Genomic DNA, 20,909 nt, shown 5'->3' on the forward strand with positions numbered 1-20,909 from the left:
TTACAATTATTATAATAATACTATTTATTACAATAATAATTATTACGACATTCCATAAACAGGTAAAGAAGTTCACAAATGTTAGCATACAATGCATTTCGGATAGTAAGATAACAGTATTTTTTCAATAAATGTGCATGTGTCTACTTTGATTATGTATGGCCAATAGGTAATCCCAACAGATATTTCCTAATTCCTGTTTTCCCTGGCAAGATCTTGACGAGGAGAATAAACCATATTTGATACTATGTAACTAGTTTTTCTTGACAGCTATCCATCTCCCACTCCATCGGTATATAAAGCCAAATACTTTGCAGATTTGCGTAGGGTGCTCCTGTAACACAAGATGGGATGGGAATGCTACCTAATATTTATGTGGCCTTGTCTAGTAAGGCAAGCTTGGACTGGAATGCTCTGTAGGATATGAATAGCCTACACCTATAAGTTAAGCTCCGAAGTGTGTAGTAAAGTTATCAAAGAAAAATATTTCAGGAAGCAGCTTTGTCACATTATTATGAAGGTATTGTTTAAACACAATGGTTTGAGAAGACCATTATATGGTCTTCTATGTTGGAAGATATGGAAGTCTTCCTTCCATGTTGGCAAACATGTTGGCTGACCGGGGATTGACTTTTACCTCCACAGTGATAGTACACACAGCCGTAAATGATTGATGATGATGACATACCGTTAACAAAGAAGTTCATACAACACGTCTCGATTGCGCCTGGAAGGGAGAGAAGAGGATCGAGCGCCGCCAGTGGACCATCGAACGACATTTAATATCGGTGCCAGTTGGGAGGGAGGGGTTAACGACCCTACATAACTGCACCATTTAAAAGATGCTACATAGCAGCGACAGGGGGATCCCGAGCGACACCCCAGAAGGATCCAGAGTTGTCAGGGGATCGAGTGGCACTTTATAACGATGCCAGGGAGGGGGAAGGATCGGGAGTAGAACTTGAACGATAGAGTTCCTGTTCTGTTATTTCCGCTCGTTTTCGGTCATTATTTGATGCTCGGTGACCCTACACGACCCCTAGACAAAGCATGGTCCATTGCAGACACGACATACACCAAGCAATGCATACACAAAGAAATGCATACACCAAGAAATGCATACACCAAGAAATGCATACACCAAGAAATGCACACACCAAGAAATGCATACACCAAGAAATGCACACACCAAGAAATGCATACACCAAGAAATGCATACACCAAGAAATGCATACACCAAGAAATGCACACACCAAGAAATGCATACACCAAGAAATCAACAATGTCATTTATGAATAGTACATGGTCACGACTGCTGCCTGAGGCACCTAATGCTAGGGTATTACATCAATTGACCTGAGACCATAAATATCAGCGAGAGTTTGGTTTATCGATCATTTTCTGTTGAAACCTTTCTCCGAGGGACACAATACTCTTTACAACACCCGTGCGAGACTATCCTTATTGAATTCCTTCCACCTTGGGACTCTATTTCTTATGCTACACCGTCATCCATGGGTTGGTATTCCTTTGGGACACATTCATCCTTAATGAACACCTTCTCCCTTAAGTCACTATTCCCAATGAAACACCATCCCTTAAGGGACCCCCCCCCCTACTCCGAGGGACATCATATCACTCACGGGGCACAATTACCTCCTCATGTGTAGTGGTTGTACAGTGATGATAGTTAATCTAGTTAAGTGTATACCATGTAGCAGATGACTTACACATTGAATGTGATAACTGTGCATCCAGATGACTGACATAAAGGCCAGATTACTGTGCATCCAGATTACTGTGCATCCAGATGACATTCACATTGAACAGATGACTGTGCAGCCAGGTGATTTACACATTGACCAGAGGACTGAGCATCCAGATGACTTACACATTGACCAGATGACTGAGCATCCAGATGACTTACACATTGACCAGAGGATTGTTCATCCAGAGAATGCATATAAATATGTATATGCAATAATATGTTTATTAAATTAGTGAAGTTTTGAAACGTTATAAGTCACTTGGCGTTATTTTTAAGGAGATATGATTTCTGGATTACTAATTGAAATTGAATGTTGACATTGCTCTTCGACATCATTTTAGCCTACGACATGTTTACCTACAGCACATCATGTTTATTTACATCATATTCATCTACAACATGATCATATGCATCATGTTCACTTAAGACATGTTTATTTACATCATGGTCCCGTACGTTATGTTAATGGTCCTCAAGTGCATACGTCAAGTATACCTACATTGTGTTCATCTACATTATGTTCATCTATATAATGATCACCAACCTCATGTTTATCTACATCATGTTCATTTACATCATGTTCATCGAAAACATGTTCAGTTACATCTTCTTCACTTACATCCTGTTCATTTACATCATTTCATCTCCATCATGTTCACAAACATCAAGTTCATGTACATAATTTTGACCTACATCAAGTTCATGCAAATCTTGTTCATCTAAATCATATTCGTTTACATGTTCATCTACATCATTATCATCAAAATAATGTTCTTCTAAAGTATATTCGTTTATATCATGTTTATCTACATCATGGTCATCTAAATCATGTTCATTTAAATAATTTTCGTCTACATCATGGTCATCTACATCATGTCATCTACATCATGATCATCAACATCATGATCATCTACATCATGATCATCTACATCATGATCATCTACATCATGATCATCTACATCATGGTCATCTACATCATGATCATCTACATCATGATCATCTACATCATGATCATCTACATCATGATCATCTACATCATGATCATCTACATCATGGTCATCTACATCATGATCATCTACATCATGATCATCTACATCATGATCATCTACATCATGATCATCTACATCATGATCATCTACATCATGATCATCTACATCATGATCATCTACATCATGGTCATCTACATCATGATCATCTGCATCATGATCATCTACATCATGGCCATCTACATCATGGTCATCTACATCATGATCATCTACATCATGATCATCTACATCATGGTCATCTACATCATGATCATCTACATCATGATCATCTACATCATGATCATCTACATCATGATCATCTACATCATGGTCATCTACATCATGGTCATCTACATCATGATCATCTGCATCATGGTCATCTACATCATGGTCATCTACATCATGGTCATCTACATCATGATCATCTACATCATGGTCATCTACATCATGGTCATCTACATCATGATCATCTACATCATGGTCATCTACATCATGGTCATCTACATCATGGTCATCTACATCATGGTCATCTACATCATGATCATCTGCATCATGATCATCTACATCATGATCATCTACATCATGATCATCTACATCATGATCATCTACATCATGATCATCTACATCATGATCATCTACATCATGATCATCTACATCATGATCATCTACATCATGATCATCTACATCATGATCATCTACATCATGATCATCTACATCATGATCATCTACATCATGATCATCTACATCATGGTCATCTACATCATGGTCATCTACATCATGGTCATCTACATCATGGTCATCTACATCATGGTCATCTACATCATGGTCATCTACATCATGGTCACCTACACCATGATCATCTACACCATGATCATCTGCATCATTTTCACCTAAGTCATGTTTACCTACATCATGGTCACGTGCATTATGATCAATCACATCATGTTCATCTGCATCATATTAATCGACATCCTGTTTATCTAATATATGTTGATTTATATCATGTTCATCTAAAACAAGTTTATCAAAACCATGTTCATCTACATCATGTTAAGAAACATTATGTTCATCTCTATAATCTTCACCAACATGTTCATCTACATTTTCATTTACATCATGTTCACGAACATGTTGGTGAACAAACATAGTTCACAAACAAGGTTTACCGAGACCACTCGACACACCAAAGTGGCATATGCCAGAGACCGTTCTTAGAAGCCTTCTGGAGACGTGCAGAAAGTTGTCACCTTTGACAGCCCCCGGGGGAGACGAATCAACACACAAATCGACGGAGTAGCAATGGGCATTCAATTAGGTGACCTGTTCACTAACTTCTATATGGTCTCCCTGGAAGAGAAGATATTCAAGACTATGAGCAAACACAAGATCGATTGCAGGTACAGTGACGACATTTTCATCCTTGTCCGGGATTTTCAAGAGCTGGAGATGATTAAGCGATCGCTTACCGAATCCTCAGTACACCAGTTCACACATGAACTTGGTAACGACTGTGCACTCCCTTTCCTCAACGTATACGTAAAGACCACAGACGCCACTTTCACCACTGAAGTCTACACCACACCAACAATCAAGGGTATGTGTGTGTAGACGGCCTCAGTGAATGCCGTTACTGATATAAAACAAGTGTGATGAACTCATACACACGGAGACCTCTCACCCACTGCACAAACTGTGACGCAGTGCACAAAGAATTGGAGAGATGTATGCAAGCCCAGTAAACTATGGATAAACAAACAGGTGAACACCTGCTTTACGAAGTAAATGGCACAACTCCAATCACAACTGACGCCCCCATCAATCAAGTTACATTACTAATCCATAATGAACACTTAACACTAAATACACGACAGATGAATGCATTATGAAGGACATCATATCCACAGGAGTAAAACCAGTTGATCATAACCAGAAGCTTGAACTCATAATCTACAACAAAACCAAAAATACATCAGACTTAATAATGAAGAACAGCCTAACCAGAACAAGTGGCCCTATCCAGAAAACTGGCATGAACGGAAATAAGCAGAGAGGTAAGGAGGGAGAAATTTCAGGCAGGAAAGCAAAATCGTAAAATGGCAGGGATGAAGACAGGCAGGAAGGCAGATATGTAGGAAAGCAGGCAGAGAAGCTGAATGGCAAGTAGGTAGTCAGGTAGCTAAACAGCAAGAAAGGCAGGCATTCTGTCAGATAGAAGTGAACTTGGAGAATGGGCCCTAGAAGAAAACCCAGACATAATTGCACTCACAGAAACAAAGCTAATGAAAACCATAACAAATGCAGTGTTTCTGCAGGAATATTATGTAGTAAGGAAACAAAGGGTAGGAAGAGGAGGAGGAGCAGCAATGCTGATAAAAAAAGACTGGAATTTGAGGAGATGGTTATCCAGGTCTGTGGAGGTTACAGTGACTACATAACAGGTACCATAGCAATTGGAGGACGAAAACCTGTAGTAGTAGTCATATGTAATTCCCCACCAAATGACTGAAGACCCAGACAGGAATATGATAGAAACAACATTGCTACCATTAATATAATATAGAGAACAGATACTGTCACTAGCAGGAACGGATCCAGACTGTTAATCATGGGAGTTTTAAACCACGGAAGATAGATTAGGAAAACAGAGACCCACATGGCGGACCAAACACATGGAGAGCTAAGCTACTTGACGTGGTAACAAGAAACGTTCTAAGCCAACACATCAAGGGACTGACAAGAATGAGAGGAGAAAATGAACCAGCTATGCTTGATGTGATATTCACTGTCATGGGGGGGTGAGCTGGGGCTCTGCTAGCGAGGAGCTGCTAGGAGCTCAGAAGGCAGAATACTCAGGTCCCTCCGATTCTTGGGACTCACCGGAGTCTCCTGGTCCCAAAGGAGAGGACCAATAATGTCCACCACCGCAGGTCTTTGCTCCCACAACTGTGGGGGTGCCACTGATTCACCCTGGGAGCCCTTAAATAAACCACGGGGAAACTGCTGTTAGCAATTCCGGCCCAGACCCGTGGAGAAGAGAAGGAAGACCCAGGTTTACCTTTTAACAATAATTTCCCCTGAGTCTTGCCTGCCAGACAAAAGGTTGCAGGAATTCCTTTCCCGCCTGCCTTTTCTATCTTCTTTTAACACGGCTGCCAGCTGGGTCGATATACCTGCACCCAAGCAGTGCAGTTCAGTGGGTGTACTCTATTATGCTTGTTGCCAAAGTGTTGCTGCTCCTACAGAGTTGACACTGGTCTGTCAGCCCAAGGTACACTTCCATAAAAGTCTATGTGGATTTACCTTTCTCCAGCTACTACAGTGCTTGTTGCCAAAGTGTTGCCACCATTCCGGCTCTGATACTGGTCGGATGGCCTAGGGTACACTTTTATACAAGTCTGTGCTGCTTTACCACTCTCTAGCCAATAAGAACTTTTGTAGAAAACGAAAGTTCACTAGGTGTTACTATGATAACCCTCGTGTATGCTCATAGCGATTATTATGGAGGCACACATAAACACAATGATAAATTATGTTAATTTACTAACATAAGCTACAAGATCACATATACAATTAAAAAGCAATACAGAAATGGAAAATGAGAATAATTAATCTGGAGATCGTCAGCATCTCCAACAACCTCCTTCAACTGGGCATATTTCAAAGGAGCCACACACTCTCTGAGGCTGGTGCATAAGTTGGAGAAACAGGCAAGAGTAACTGGTAGGTCGCTCCAGGGGGATAAGGGAGTACATAAGCAATAGGAGCAGAGTTATAATGAGGGGGTGATACCTCAGAGTGGCGCGAAGTCACCAGTAGAGTCCCACAGGGTTCTGTCCTCGAACCTATCCTGTTTCTGATATACGTAAATGATCTCCCAGAGGGTATAGACTAATTCCTTTCTTTGTTTGCTGACGATGCCAACATTATGAGAGGAATTAAGACAGAGGAGGACAGCTTGAGGCTTCAAGAAGACTTAGACAAACTGAAAGAATAGTCCAACAAATGGTTGTTAGAGTTTAACCAAAGAAAATGTAATGAAAATAGGTGTAGGGAGCAGCAGGCCAGATACAAGGTATCATTTGGGAGATGAAATTCTTCAAGAATCAGAGAGAGAAAGACCTGGGGATTGATATCACGCCTGATGTGGGGAAATCAACTGGTGATTGAATTGATTATTATTTTAAGAGTTTGTATTTATTACTTCTAAGCGGACTGTATTTTATGATTTGTTGTCACTAGTAAACTTCCCTTCACACATTTGGGGGAAAAGGGGGGTCATATTTTAATATTACCGTAATTAAATGGAATATATACCTACAAATGAGTTACAGATCACACTATATAAAGAACATTTAAAATGGCCTCAGCTGTTTTAATTGTGTTGACTGGTCATCTAACATCAGGCACAGTATACCACATGTAGTCTTCCTTGTTATGTCCAAATCAACTATGTCTCATATGATCACAATTTACATGGGGAAACGATACAACGTAACATCTACCAAGAACAGATATATTTACTATGTAGCACTTAAATCTGAGTAGTTAGACACATTTACCATTGTGGGTGGTGTCGTTCTATGGCCGAACGATCTATCCTAGACACAGAAAATATGTGGTCAATATAATCTGAGCTAATGGACAAACCGAACTGGCACTTATTTTATGTCTTGCAACAATTAGTGACTAATGTGAGTCACGTTGCCGCTTGGGATTTGCTGGTAGAGTTAGTAGTCACCTGGTAAGCTTAAAGTTGGCTCCATAACCTCGTGACATATCAAAACTCCCCAAGTTAGTGCACTCTCACCACATAATCAAGGCTGCGTCTGTATAATGGCTCCCTCCTTCCTCCTCGTCACCTTCAGTTGCCATATTTATCAAGAAGAGTACGGAGGGTTGTGTGGAATCACATTGTTATATAATATATAATTGAGATAGTTAATTTTATTGGGTTACCAACTCAAACTGGTGAATTTAATATTAAATTAGAAAAAACGTTGGCTCAACTATTGTGTAGCTGACCTTGGAGATGTAACACCATTTTCTGTAATTTTTTTGACTAATGTAAATTAACATCTTATGGCGGTTACATTAGAGTTGGTATATTTGATATGGAAATTTTGCACACTAGGCCTGTTCCCTGAAGCCCATATCAAGAGGATAACATCAGCAGCATATGCCAGGTTGGCCAACATAAAAACGGTCTTTAGAAACTTGTGTAAGGAATCATTCATGACCTTGTATACCTCTTACGTCAGACCAATCCTGGAGTATGCAGCTCCTGCATGGAACCCATATCTCGTCAAGCTTCAGAATAAGCTGGAGAAGGTTCAAATGTTAACCACCAGACTAGTACCCAAACTGAGGGGCATGAGCTACGAGGAGAGACTACGGGATATAAATCACACGTCGCTGGAAGACAGAAAAGTTCGGGGGCAACATAATAGGAGTAGAAAACAGGACTATGGATATCCATTGTCATTTTTTCGAGGGATCCCTGTAGTCCGGGTCCTTTTTCTATGTCTCGGCAACTGTTCCATCCGGGTAATTTTTCCTTACCTCAGCGACGGATCCTGTAGTGTTGGTCATTTTTCGTTACCTCGGTGAAGCTTCGCTTCCGTCATTGTCATTTTAGTTACATCGGTGACACGGTTTCCGGCATAGGTGTTTTTTAGCTTCATCGTCGGTGACTGGCTTCTAGCCCTTGATATTTGACCTAGGAAATAAAGGGTCGCCTTCCTTCGTCCTTAATGTACACTGTCGTCATCTTCATTCAACAAGTTCATTTAGGTTATGACATATAATCCCATTTTCATTTATTATTTAAAGTTAAAAAATGCATATTGAACCCGAGAAGGAAATTGTAGAAGGCCTTTTTGGAAGACCTTACAGGACCAAATTTGTATTTGCACCCATGTTGGGACAATCATTAACTCAAATTAAACCCCTTTTTTCACACTCATTGTTACGAACCCTTCTGTAACTGTATTCCTTTAAAACTTTACGATCCTACTCAAGTTCAAAGGAAACACTAGATTTCCACCCTAACCTGGGTGGAAATGTACTGTAATGTTTAAGGATATGAAATTAAATAGCACTTGGAAATAATCGTTCGTATTAACCATCACCACTACAATTTACAATTGACTAAGGTCACCTGAAGCATCACTAGCCCTCACGCTACCTAGCTTCAAAGATGATGGACACTATTTATATTCCCCTGACGAGGTCTTCAACACAACACTAGCCCACACGCTAAATGCAGTTATGGAGACGTCTTCAAGCACCCCACTCTCCTTAGCACACTCGCTAGTATGCTCAGTGAAGTCCACAGCGCTCAACTAGTCTCACCGGCTAGCACCTTCCAAGAGTGAAGTCCACAGCGCTCAACTAGCCCCACTGGCTACCACCTTCCAATAGTGAAGTCCAAAGCGCACGACTAGCCCCCACTGGCTTGCTCGTCTCAAAGTTGACCAAGGTACTCCTTCACTTTTCCCTGCCTCACTGACTTCTCTTGCCAGTCACCGGTAACTAGTCCCCTCCCAGCACAGCAGACTAGAAGATGGGAAACTAATATTAATGGGAGGGTGAACTGTTGTAGTTCGGAACCCGGATCATAAATGGCGCCGAAATCGCAACTCCAAACTCCAACAACGGGATTGATACTGTAACACCTATTGCATCACTTATACCCTTCAATCGTGACACCAATATGCAAACTGAAGAAAATTTTATTAATACATTATTAATATCGTCTATACTCATTGTATCCACTTATTCCCTTCAATCATGTCACTATCAATATGCAGATGGCCCTATTAATATATATACCCCTTATTATGCCTATTCATCTGCGGGACACCATACTCTTCGCCTATTTGCTCAGCTTAATTATTAACACCCGATATTTATATTGTCCAGCCCAAAATCGTTTAGGCACAAAACACGAATAGTTTAGGCACGAAAGGAAATCCACTGTCTCCCATTCATATGAAACAAAGAGAGTCAACACAGAGTAAAAACCGTCAAGTATCTCACTTGTGGCAAAATTAAATATTGGAGTCTCCTAGCACAGGATCATATCTCAACGCCTTGTTGAAGTCTCTAAAAACCTATTACCGCATAACATAATAGAAGTAAGATCCCTTGATTATTTCAAGCATAGGTTAGACATATACAGGACTGAGATTTGGTGGATATAAATAAGAGCTGTCTCGTAGGGGCCAATAGGCCTTCTGTAGTTACCTTCATTCATATGTTATGTTCCTACTTAGCACATGTAATATCATAGCTACATCATCAGCACCAAGGAGTAATCAGTAACCAATAGAATACGGTGCTTTAACAGCACATGACGTCACAAGCGGATCCAACGAGGGATTAGATTAGCCACTCATTTGCATCGGGGTGTGAAAAATTCGCAGCAACTCGACTCTAGCGCTAGGTGAAGTCACATGCTACGTAATGATGCCTTGCCTCAACTGATATCGTACTTATTTGTCATATATTCTATGTTTATTTCTTGTCATAATAATAATATTCTTCAAATTGCAAGACTATCCATCCAAAACCTAACCTCACCATGGATTTAAGAATTTACATTTTATCATTTTAATTAGGAATAAAAATTTACATTCTAGTTTAAAAAAAAAAAATACAATGGGGAAGCACAATATTTCAGAGGTCAGTCTTAGTAATTGCAGTGCTGGGTAAGTTGCAATGGAGTTCTTCTACAGTTCCTGAACCATATTGAATCTGGAACAATAATTAAACCATATAAGCATCACACAATAATAATAATAATAATAATACACACAGAAATCACAATGGTGTGATGCATCAAATGAAGAATTCATTTGTTCAAATCATTAATAATATTACAGTACTGAAATGAAAAACAATATAGCAAACATCCAAAAAGCCATTCTTACCGCTTAGTAATATGAGGTATCATCACACAGTGATAGACATTTAACCTGTCCATCTATTCAAAATACTTTTTTTTGCAGTTGTGCATTTCAAAATTGGCATATGCGAATTTGAATTATCTGCCTTGTCGTTCATATCATATTCGCCATACTCAATTTCTTAATGATTCTCCGTACATCGTTCGCTAAATAACATCCGATATATATAGCTTTTTCCCCTAAATTTATTTTTCAACCTGTTGTTTATTTCCAAACTATTCATGTTTTTTAAGCTCGCGTTTCACAAATAATACGTCGGTCAACATTAATTTTCATAACACCAGCAGTAGGACCAAACAGTAATACAACTTTATTTCCACCTATGGCCGTATTAAATGTAATTCTTAAAAGCTGTGTCCTTTATTAATTCTGGTAATAAATTAAAACCTTGTAGTGTTTGTTCATTTATCTACATTAAATCCTATAATGTTCAAGACCGTATAATATAATTTCGAGCATTTATGGGAGAAATCACACGCTATATTAAATAAACTAAATTCCATTCACTGAAATATATACGTTACTCAATGCGGAATTCTTAAAATATAATGGATTTCAAGTATAATCTCCAGAAATGGCTTCCATATCACTCATGGCCAAGTATAGCTTCTTAGAGATCAATCCACCCTAGGGCTGATCCACAGTTAATGATTTTTAGCTCCCGCCCTATAATATAGGTTTTAAATAGGGTTATATAAAATATATGCTACTGTTCCATTATTTTGGGCTAGTGCTCCATCAATAGCCAATAATCCAGAAGGGAATGGGGTTAATCTATTAATCCATAAGTGAGTCATCTTTATATTATATTTATAGTTAGCAGAAGCTGAATCATCGTCAATAAACGTATTCTTATATCTCCCAATTTCAAATAAATATTCGCTAATGGATGCAAAATCAAACAATAATTTAAAGCATTTATGAATACCTTGTTCTTTCATATTAGTCATTTTCGATCTATTGATCTATTGTCGTCACAGTAAAATAATGAGTATTAGGTATCACTAGTGCATCTTCGTTATAATAATGTGCCAGATGCCTAAAATGATCTATTTTACAACTAGAAAGAGTTGTTAGTAGCTTTAAATAAGCCAGTAACGAAAATAAAGATTTACTTTCTGCCACTTGTTCATTAAAATATTCCACCAATGTTTAAAAAAGTGTTTGTGATAATCCATTGGCTGCACAACCCGTTCTCGCACTTGCTTACTGTCAATATTATCTTATTTAATAAGTGCATATGTGACATACTAATTGATTGTGAATATTTTAGTTTACCTTGAAAAGCTTCATAGAAAACACCGACCTCGCCTAACCTTCTTAGTATGTTAAGATAAGCATCTTATTGCTTCTTAATTACCTATCAACGGTATAGGTTAAGTAATAATTGTAATTAAGAAGCAATAAGATGCTTATCTTAACATACTAAGAAGGTTAGGCGAGGTCGGTGTTTTCTATGAAGCTTTTCAAGGTAAACAAAAATATTTACAATCAATTAGTATGTCACATATGCACTTATTAAATAAGCCAATATTGACTATAAGCTAGTGCGAGAACGGGTTGGGCTGCAATACCTTTTTTTTACCCGATTCTATGGTGGCATCAGCGTCTGTTAATTCTACCCCCCACTTCTAGGGCTAGGAATAACATATTAAGGAAATGACCAGGAATGCCAGGGATCCTGAACTCGATATATGAGTCTTTAAATTTAATAATTCCAAAATTAACAGGAAATAAATCAATATTTTTCATACTGATTATAGTGGACTCATGCGTGCTGAATTTAGTTTTGGGAATCAGTCTGTTACAGCCACTGTATAATTTTCCAAAGGGGGATTGCAGCCCTGTTTCAGGTGTAGTATGCATGCTGCCAGTTACAGGGGGAAATGAGTTACATTTTAAACAAATACATCATTTTGTCTCTTCGTCTGTTTAGTAAAACTACTAATAAGAGCTAATTTGGTAGCCTTAGCTTTTTTTCTTAGTCTTTTTGCGTCTTTTGCCACCACTCAAAATCAGTCGCCCTACTCCCTTCAGTCATTCGATCCCATGCTTCTTAATTGACTTTTTAAAGGTATGTTCACCTGTTTACATGTCTTGCAATACATTATGACCCACACTTAATACAGCAGAAGCGAGTGTTCTCATTAAAATTGGAGCTGCTTTGCGGGCTAAACTTGTGAAAAAACTAAATATACCGCCTTCTCTTATATGGCTCCCATTAAAAAGTCTAATATCACTCAGCCCATCTCCCTTTTGTGAAGGAGGACTAATGTTTCATCTACGGACGGAGGAATAAAATTGACATGCATTTTGTAACTCGAAGATGGGTAATAAAGCTTGATACTGTAATATGTCATGATCCCAGGCAGCTGAAAAACGAGTCTCCCCTTTGAGAATTATTCTATATAGCCTGACCTGACTATAAGGTCTGGGAAATATGGAGGTGAAGACACCGATGTAAAATAGCTGGTTGGATTTGATGAACAATTTGAGATTATGGGCAGTGAATATGAAAATAGATAAATGACTGGTTAGGAGATGTAGATAATTTGCTGGAGGCGTGAGGTTCGCTTCTGGAGAACTTTGAGCTCACTTGAGCGCCAAACATCACAGGGGGAAGCCGTGCTCCGTTTGAGCTCCTGTAAGAAAGGAACCCCTAGTGATATATCTCCAAGAGAAGAGAAGTGTGCAGACGTGCCAGCTGTGGAATCGAGCTGGATCGAGTTGTGGTCTCAAGTCATGGACGGCGAGGAGAGTATTAAGCCGCCCAGAGACATTTTCGTAGGCTGTGGGAGCGCCCTGATCAAACGCCGTCAGAGGGAGAGTGCCCTCGACTAGGCAATCTGTGGTAAGCACGATTTAAGCCAGTTCATAGTGGTTGCTTGTAGTTGGTCGTGTGTCCAGCGACAGTTGCAATGTTTATTGATAAGTTAGACATGCTTTGATAAGACAGAAGGCCTAAAATAAGAGTGTGGAGAGGGAGGAACACGGAGCGACATCCGTCTCCTCTGAGCGCTGGCCGGTGACAGAGGGAGCCCAGCTCCGGGCAGGCAGCGGAGGACCCTCCCAGAGTGAGTGAGGCCCGCTGGGCGATGTGGAGCATGGACCAGCCCAAAATGGGGGAGTCCACTCTCACAGTATGTAGAGAGCAGATAGATGTTGGAGGCAACCATATTGTTTGGTTATTTTTGTTTATGTGTTTGAGGGGAAACATTTTTATTGGAGTGTCAATGGGTTGCAGGTTTGTCTTTGGGAAGAAGTTGCTGAGAACTTCGAAGCCAGCACAGAGGGAGTAGTTGATGAAACTCCAAGGTAGTGGAGGAGAGGACCTCGAGCTGTGAGGAGAAGCAGTGAAGAGGAGTGTCACGTGCTTCTGTAGAGGTGGTGAAGCACCGTAGTTGCTCAAGGAAGACTTCATGGCGTAGCAGCCAAGAAGTGCTGCAGAGGATCCTGATAGTTAAACCCGGAAGAACCTGAGGAGCTCTGGGTAGTGAACTTCCAGAGGTGGAAGGGAAGTTCTAAATGATTACTTGTAGGGAGGTGATAGAGTCTTTGTCATTAGCGTGCAAGATGCAGTGAGAGGTGAGTGATTGTTTGCCTTTTTATACCAAGGAGTGTTTATACTGAAGCATAGAGTTACAGTCGTAGGCTGGATTACCTACAGATGAATGTGTTCTAGGACTGATAGGGTGATCGATTGATCATTGTTGTGTATCAAGGAACATTTATACTGATATATATATGTTATTGCAGTCATATGCTGATTTTCCTTGTACATGTTTATAGATATATATTCTCTTGCTGATAGTGCAACATTGTATTATAAGACTTGATCTACTTGAGGAGGTTGATAGCATCAGGAGGTGCATAAGGAGATAGAATACCACTTGATAAGCAAATGATAGAGTTCTGATGGTGTTGGAGTGTAACCTGACTGAAATAGTATAGAGTGTAGGATTCATTATTATTATATATGTGCATGTATTGTGTATGTGCTTGGCCCAGTAAATGTATTCAAATTTGCTGGTTTCTGCCCTTGTCCTAGTGAGGCTTCCCAGGAAATAGTAAAGAAAGAGAGAGAGAGAGAAAGAACCAAGAACCACCCCTGTGGACAGGGTAGTACAGAAAACTAGTAAGTCAAAAGGGATTGAGGAGATCATATCCCATAAGGAGAGAGTGGGGAGTCACAGCGGCTCGAGTGGGTGTGTGCACATGAACACGAGGCTGAGTGTTGGAGCCGCATCCCCTAAACGTGTGACGTTGAGCCCCTCTCCAAGAGCCAGAAGCGCCTAGTGTGTTCTCCTAGTGAAGTATAAGCACTCTACCGAGTTGTGGGTGGGGTTGTCCGTAAAGGAGGAACAACACGACAACACCAACAACCTACACTATAATAAATATCCCTACTATATAGAGCCAATTCGGGGTCGTATATGTAAAACAGGTGTAGGGAAGAGAACTACCTAGGGAAAGCGTCAAGCCAACAGACTATATAGCACTGGGAAGAGGTCAAGATAAGGAATAGGGATGGGACGGGGGAGGGGACAGTGGCTAACCACTTGGACGGTCGTGGATTGAACGCCGACCTGCATGAAGTGAAACCGTTCCTCTACCGTCCAGCCCAAGTGGTTGGACGTAAACCAGCTGTAGTAAACCCACGTTTATCGAAAAAAATTGGGTCTCTCATTAGGATCTGTTACCACAATACTTATACTATCCAGTATATTTGTATTTAAATGTTTGAACAGTTTCCTATTTGTATTTTCACCTCCCTTCAAAGACACTACATCCAATACATTAACTAACAGGTTATCGTACATTGTAGGGGCGATTTTATCACGATAAACACACAAGTAATTCCCTGGGTTGTGGGGGACAGGGACAAGTGTCAGATTCGGGCGTATCTGTCAAATAATTCTTGTATATGTATATATCATAATTTGTATGTTTTTCAGTCCCCAAACCTTGCCGATGCTTGCCCTGAAAGATAGGGAAATCCTGCACACTAGTTGATTATTAACATATTATATTAAATTCTCATCGCTGCTTGCAATATTAAACTTGTTCCTATTGAAATTCGGTCCATATTTAATATACATTTCTGCATATGTAGGGAAATGGATTTCTATTTCTGCATATCAGAAACCAAACTCAGATCGTTCAATGAAAATATATGAGCAATTTCGGTATTGGTGGCATATATAATTTCCTTTATACTACCAGCTATACTACCAGTTAAAATATTAGTTTTCGGTTAAAATATTGAGTGTTTATAACTCACCCCTTTGAATCTAAGTACATAATTCTTACACGGATATAACTCTCCAGATCATCTATCTTATTACATAATATACTGAAGGCACTAAAATATTCTGGAGATACATCTCGTAGGAACGTTTGGAATCTAGAGCCCGTTGATTATATAATCTGTTTTCAAAAGCACTAGGTTCATTATTAGGAAATTAATCTGTATTCGAAACACTAGTAGCATATATGACATGAGAATCCATTGCGGGGCTATGACTGAAAAAAAGTAAAAAAGAAAACTGTACACCTTAGGTAGCCATGCTCCTACTCCCCCGACTCATGAATATTTAACTGTCGGAGTAGTTGTAAGATCATATTCTGATTTTCTTATTCTTCTTCGTGGCACATCATCAAATACTTGTTTACGAGATTTTGAATTCCTAAACATTTTTCTTGGAGTTAAGGTTAATGAGATAAATAATTTAACTAGCAGTAATTTTTCTCGTTAAAATTCAGATCGGTGAATTATCATTTTAGTTAAAATATCATCAATTATGTTATGCACTAGATAATATTCTTTAATTTTCATTTGTCAAATAGTCTGGAAATTAGACTAGCAGCGATGGGTACTACCTCTTCTCAGAGTCCCTGAGAAGTCGAGGGTTTCATGCAAGCCAGAGAATGCATTGTATCTCTGTATTTCTTTAACTTGAATATAACTTTCTTTTTTACTGAAAGCATATTTTTCAGATTTTGTTTAAATCTCTGACAAGCAATGAATGTCTTTTTTTAAACAGAGTAATTTCAATTTTGTCCTGCCTGAGAAATTAAGTTTGCTCAGCAAAATCACCAATCTCTGTAATTGTATACTAATGACTTTTTCATATCATCAACAAATCATCAGCGTCTATCAACTGATCGAATGAAGAGTCGTAGCCTTCGTACCTCACTTTTTACTTGTGGGGGAATAACCTAGCAGGAATTTCTTTGATTATTATTTAATACAACTTATTATTTGCTTTAATTATAATTTTATGATTTATTAAATGGACTGTAATTATAAGTAATTAAAGTGGACTGTAAATTTAAGTTTGGTTCCTGCCAGGGGGTTACCCATTCCACACTATTGGGCGGGGGGTTAATATCGTAATCTATACCACCTGAGGTATAGATAACAAGACTACTAGGTAAGTAATCTATAAATTAGTAGGAGAACAACAAGAACTTACCTCTAAAGTCATAATGGCCTGATAAGAAGCCCTGGATATCCGTCAGTCGCGAACAGGACACCTTGTAGGTAGACACTGTAATGGTGACTTAAGAATCCTCATGGTACTGCAGGTCAATGCTGCATCTTCTCTTCTTCCCTTGAACTGCACCTGCCAGGAAATTTACTAGGAATAAACTGAATCCACGACATATAGTATATCCACAGGAGATTAATTAGCAATTGGAATAGAACTTACCTGTTCCGGGGTGGTTCGCTCGTGTCGTAACTGAACAATAAATTAGCTATATCTACTACCCAATACTGTAAACTATTACTGTTCTTCGGAACAACACTTCTCTGTATGTATTCACACTGTATTCACACTGGCATTGCATTACTTGTGCCTGCCTCTTCCTCCCTGGATATGTTCTGGACGCGTCTAGTTTCTAAGATTTATTTGTCAGTTATAGGAAGAAGCTTATTTATTCATAATTTATTGTTATGTCCAGTCCTAATAAATACTTTTCTTCATATTTTAACTATTTGACTAGAAATATTGAATTCATTGGGAGAAACTTAAATACTTCAACTGCTTGGCTGAAACAACACTTTCCCCGGTTTGCTTGAGAATTATTTGTTACACCTTTCTTTAACATATTCAATAATGTTAGCATTATTAGTAAATACCTGACAGAACCATTTCAACTAAGTATGCAAGGGGTTAGTAAGTGATGTCAGAAATTTCTGACATAATTCCAGGGGAGAGAAACACGGGTCACAGTTCACTGTTTAGGGCTGACATACAATGATACTCCCTCTCGAAATTAGAAATTGATATTAGGTTAGTAACATTTGTACATCTGCTAGTACAGTATGGATGTCCCATACTAGAGTTGCAGGTGTTGTAAGTGTCTAAGCAATTTACTGTCCTGCCAACTCGGGTATTGCTGAATTTTTCAGTTATAATATTTGTTATAGGGATTTTTGCCCCATAATGATACTAATTTTCTAACCTAACTTTATAAGTTAGATTAGCAACTTAACTGAACTAACCTAACTAAATAAGTTTATTAAATTCAGCGCACTGAGTATATTCATTCATTAAAAATCAAGGATGACTCTGAGACTGCAGTGGGAACAGTAGTTCTGGTCACTGTGACTTGTAACAGCTTAGACTACTGTCCACTGATTTGTTACTGAAGACTCATGAGCCCACCTTCAACTTTAAAAAATAATATTGAAATCAGCCTCATTTAATATAGTCAGCAGTATTTACTTTAGTGAGTACAGACCTCAGTTTGTATTCTGCTGACCCTAACTAATATTCCTAACACCTACTTTCGTACGGATTTTGTTATCATTTATCAGGGAGCCGGTCGGCCGAGTGGACAGCATGCTGGACTTGTGATCCTGTGTTCCTGGGTTCGATCCCAGGCGCCGGCGAGAAACAATGGGCAGAGTTTCTTTCACCCTATACCCCTGTTACCTAGCAGTAAAATAGGTACCTGGGTGTTAGTCAGCTGTCACGGGCTGCTTCCTGGTGGTAGAGGCCTGGTCGAGGACCGGGCCGTGGGGACACTAAAAAAAAAAGCCCTGAAATCATCTCAAGATAACCTCACTCACTGTAAAACTGCCTCATTATCTGACCATATGTCTGTTTCTGAAATTTGTAGGTTATTTAAGGGGTTTGGTCAGGTAATGAGCCAATCTAACTCCTAACAGTAGGTCGGTTAATTCTAAATGTGGCAATGACCACTGCTTTAACGGTGCCACTCTAGCTTTGGACGTAAGCAGTGTGGCTTGCTCATTTGTTACAAAATAGGCTACAGTGCCATATGAGTTCCCTGAGGCATCGCAAAACACTTGCAGCTTTACAGGTTGGTCAGGATTTACTGTACTGCGAGGGAACTTAAGGTTTTTAGGATACTTACATCTGTTGTTAACTGTTTCATTTTTCTAGCAAGTGGAAAACTTAAGTTCTAGCAAGGGAAGGTTTTTTCCATTTGGTAGTAGATCATCCCAACCTATTTAATTTTGCCATCATTCCTGTATAAGTAGTTTTCCCTAGTTAATTAGCATGCGAATTACTAGTCCTAAAGGGTCAAGTGATTTACTGACTTGTGATAGTAGTTTTCTCATAGTTAAGTTGGTGGTATCTGGATCCACCGATTTAATAACCAACTCGTCCGAAATTGCATCCCACTCAACTCCTTGTACCCTTAGTTTCTGAACTACCTTGTTGTTGGGAAATCTGGCTTCAATTTGTTGATTTAATTTAGGATTATTGGAGGCCCACAACTGGAGAGGCATATTTGCTCCTAACAACTCTCAATTAGCCTCATGATATATGTTTTGCAGTTTTTCTTCACTGTTGGTAGCTCCCTGGAAATTATCTACATAGAGGTTATTGCTGAGTTCAGTTTAATTTAGACTATTAGATTTCTTGAAATGCATATCTAAGGTTGCTTGGAGCAGAAACGGTGAAGAAGTAGCACCAAACAAAACTGATGCAAACCTGAATGTGATTATTTCACTATATTCGATCACTGATCCAGAGGAACTTGGTGTAATTACAGTCTTCTTCTTGCAGATCTACCCTAAGGAATTTTACTATTATTATTCACTGACACCTTTGTGTGTAAATTTATATAGGACTGATGTCCCTTACTGGAGTTGCAGGTGTTTAATGTCTCTTAGTGATTTCACTTTCCTGCTGATTCCTGTGATGCTAAGCTTTCTAGCTTAATTGCATTTTATTTTGTTTAGAGGACTGAATGTGATCAATTACTACAGTCAAGTATGGTTCTGGGACTGCAGTGGGATCAGTGGCATTGGTCGCTGTTACTTGTAGTTGTTTAGGCTACTGGTCACTGACTATCCACTGAGGCCCATAGAAACCATCCTGGCTAGTGATAATTGTACCAAATTCAGTCTTCGATTTATATAGTCAGCTGTATTCTCCTTTGTGCTTAGTTGCTGGAGATTGGTATTCAGATGGCAAATTTGATTTTCCAGTGGTACTGATTGTCGCAGGAATACACTTCTTCAGGTTTAAGGCTGTACCTGTGAGTAAATTCCATCCTGCTGACTTTAAGTGGTTCATTCCCCTGTTATTTAGTTTGTCCAGTAATGAACTGGTAGTAATAGTTTACACCCACGAGTATACCTACATCGGTATGGTGATAAGACGTTATTTTGTTATCAGACAACTTGACTCTCTTTTCTTGTAGGAATACGGCTGTTTTCCCTAGACCATTAACATATAGGTAAATTGGGATTTTGGTAAACCATTATGGCCTGTAAAGGTCGGGCATAACCGCCTAGGTGTACTAGTGGTGGGACTATTGTGTAGTGTTGAGGTCTTCTGTTTATCATGAACCCAGAAAGATTTAATTTTACCTGGGTTACAGGTTTTAATTTAAGGTCATTTGCCACTTTCTCAATGACAAATGTTTTCTGGGGACTCTTGGCCAAATAACCCACGAGTGGTGACTTTGGTCCCTTTGTTCTTGATTTGAAGTTGGGCAGTGGGTAAGGTTGCATTAACTTTAGAAGTTTTCACTAGGATACTGTAATTCTCTCGAACCTTGCAGCACTGTACTGTGGTGGAATTCGTATCTCTCACCTTGGGGTTTGAATATTTTAGTTTAGTATACTTGCACATTGCAGCATGATGCTGGCCCCTTTACACC

The 20,909-nt window shown here is 39.3% G+C and overlaps 1 protein-coding gene across 1 annotated transcript; it reads right to left on the bottom strand.

Annotated features, from left to right (window-relative positions):
* Nucleotides 1–2,634: 2,634 nt before the first annotated feature.
* On the bottom strand, nt 2,635–8,474 carry LOC138358946 (uncharacterized). Its single transcript, XM_069317437.1, has 2 exons — nt 8,393–8,474; nt 2,635–3,743 (listed from the first exon to the last, which is right to left on the bottom strand). Exons 1-2 carry the CDS (start codon nt 8,472–8,474, stop codon nt 2,635–2,637), a joined length of 1,191 nt encoding a protein of 396 aa, XP_069173538.1.
* Nucleotides 8,475–20,909: the final 12,435 nt, after the last annotated feature.

Source organism: Procambarus clarkii, chromosome 87 (assembly GCF_040958095.1).
Source record: "Procambarus clarkii isolate CNS0578487 chromosome 87, FALCON_Pclarkii_2.0, whole genome shotgun sequence".
NCBI classification, from domain to species: Eukaryota; Metazoa; Arthropoda; class Malacostraca; order Decapoda; family Cambaridae; genus Procambarus; species Procambarus clarkii.

Coding starts and splice junctions, on each gene's coding strand:
- LOC138358946 (XM_069317437.1), bottom strand. CDS start 8,474: ATGAAGCTAAAAAACACCTATGCCGGAAACCGTGTCACCGATGTAACT. Junction 3,744..8,392: donor GGAAGCGAAGCTTCACCGAG/GTAACGAAAAAT, acceptor AATATGATGCAG/ATGAACATGATGTGATTGAT.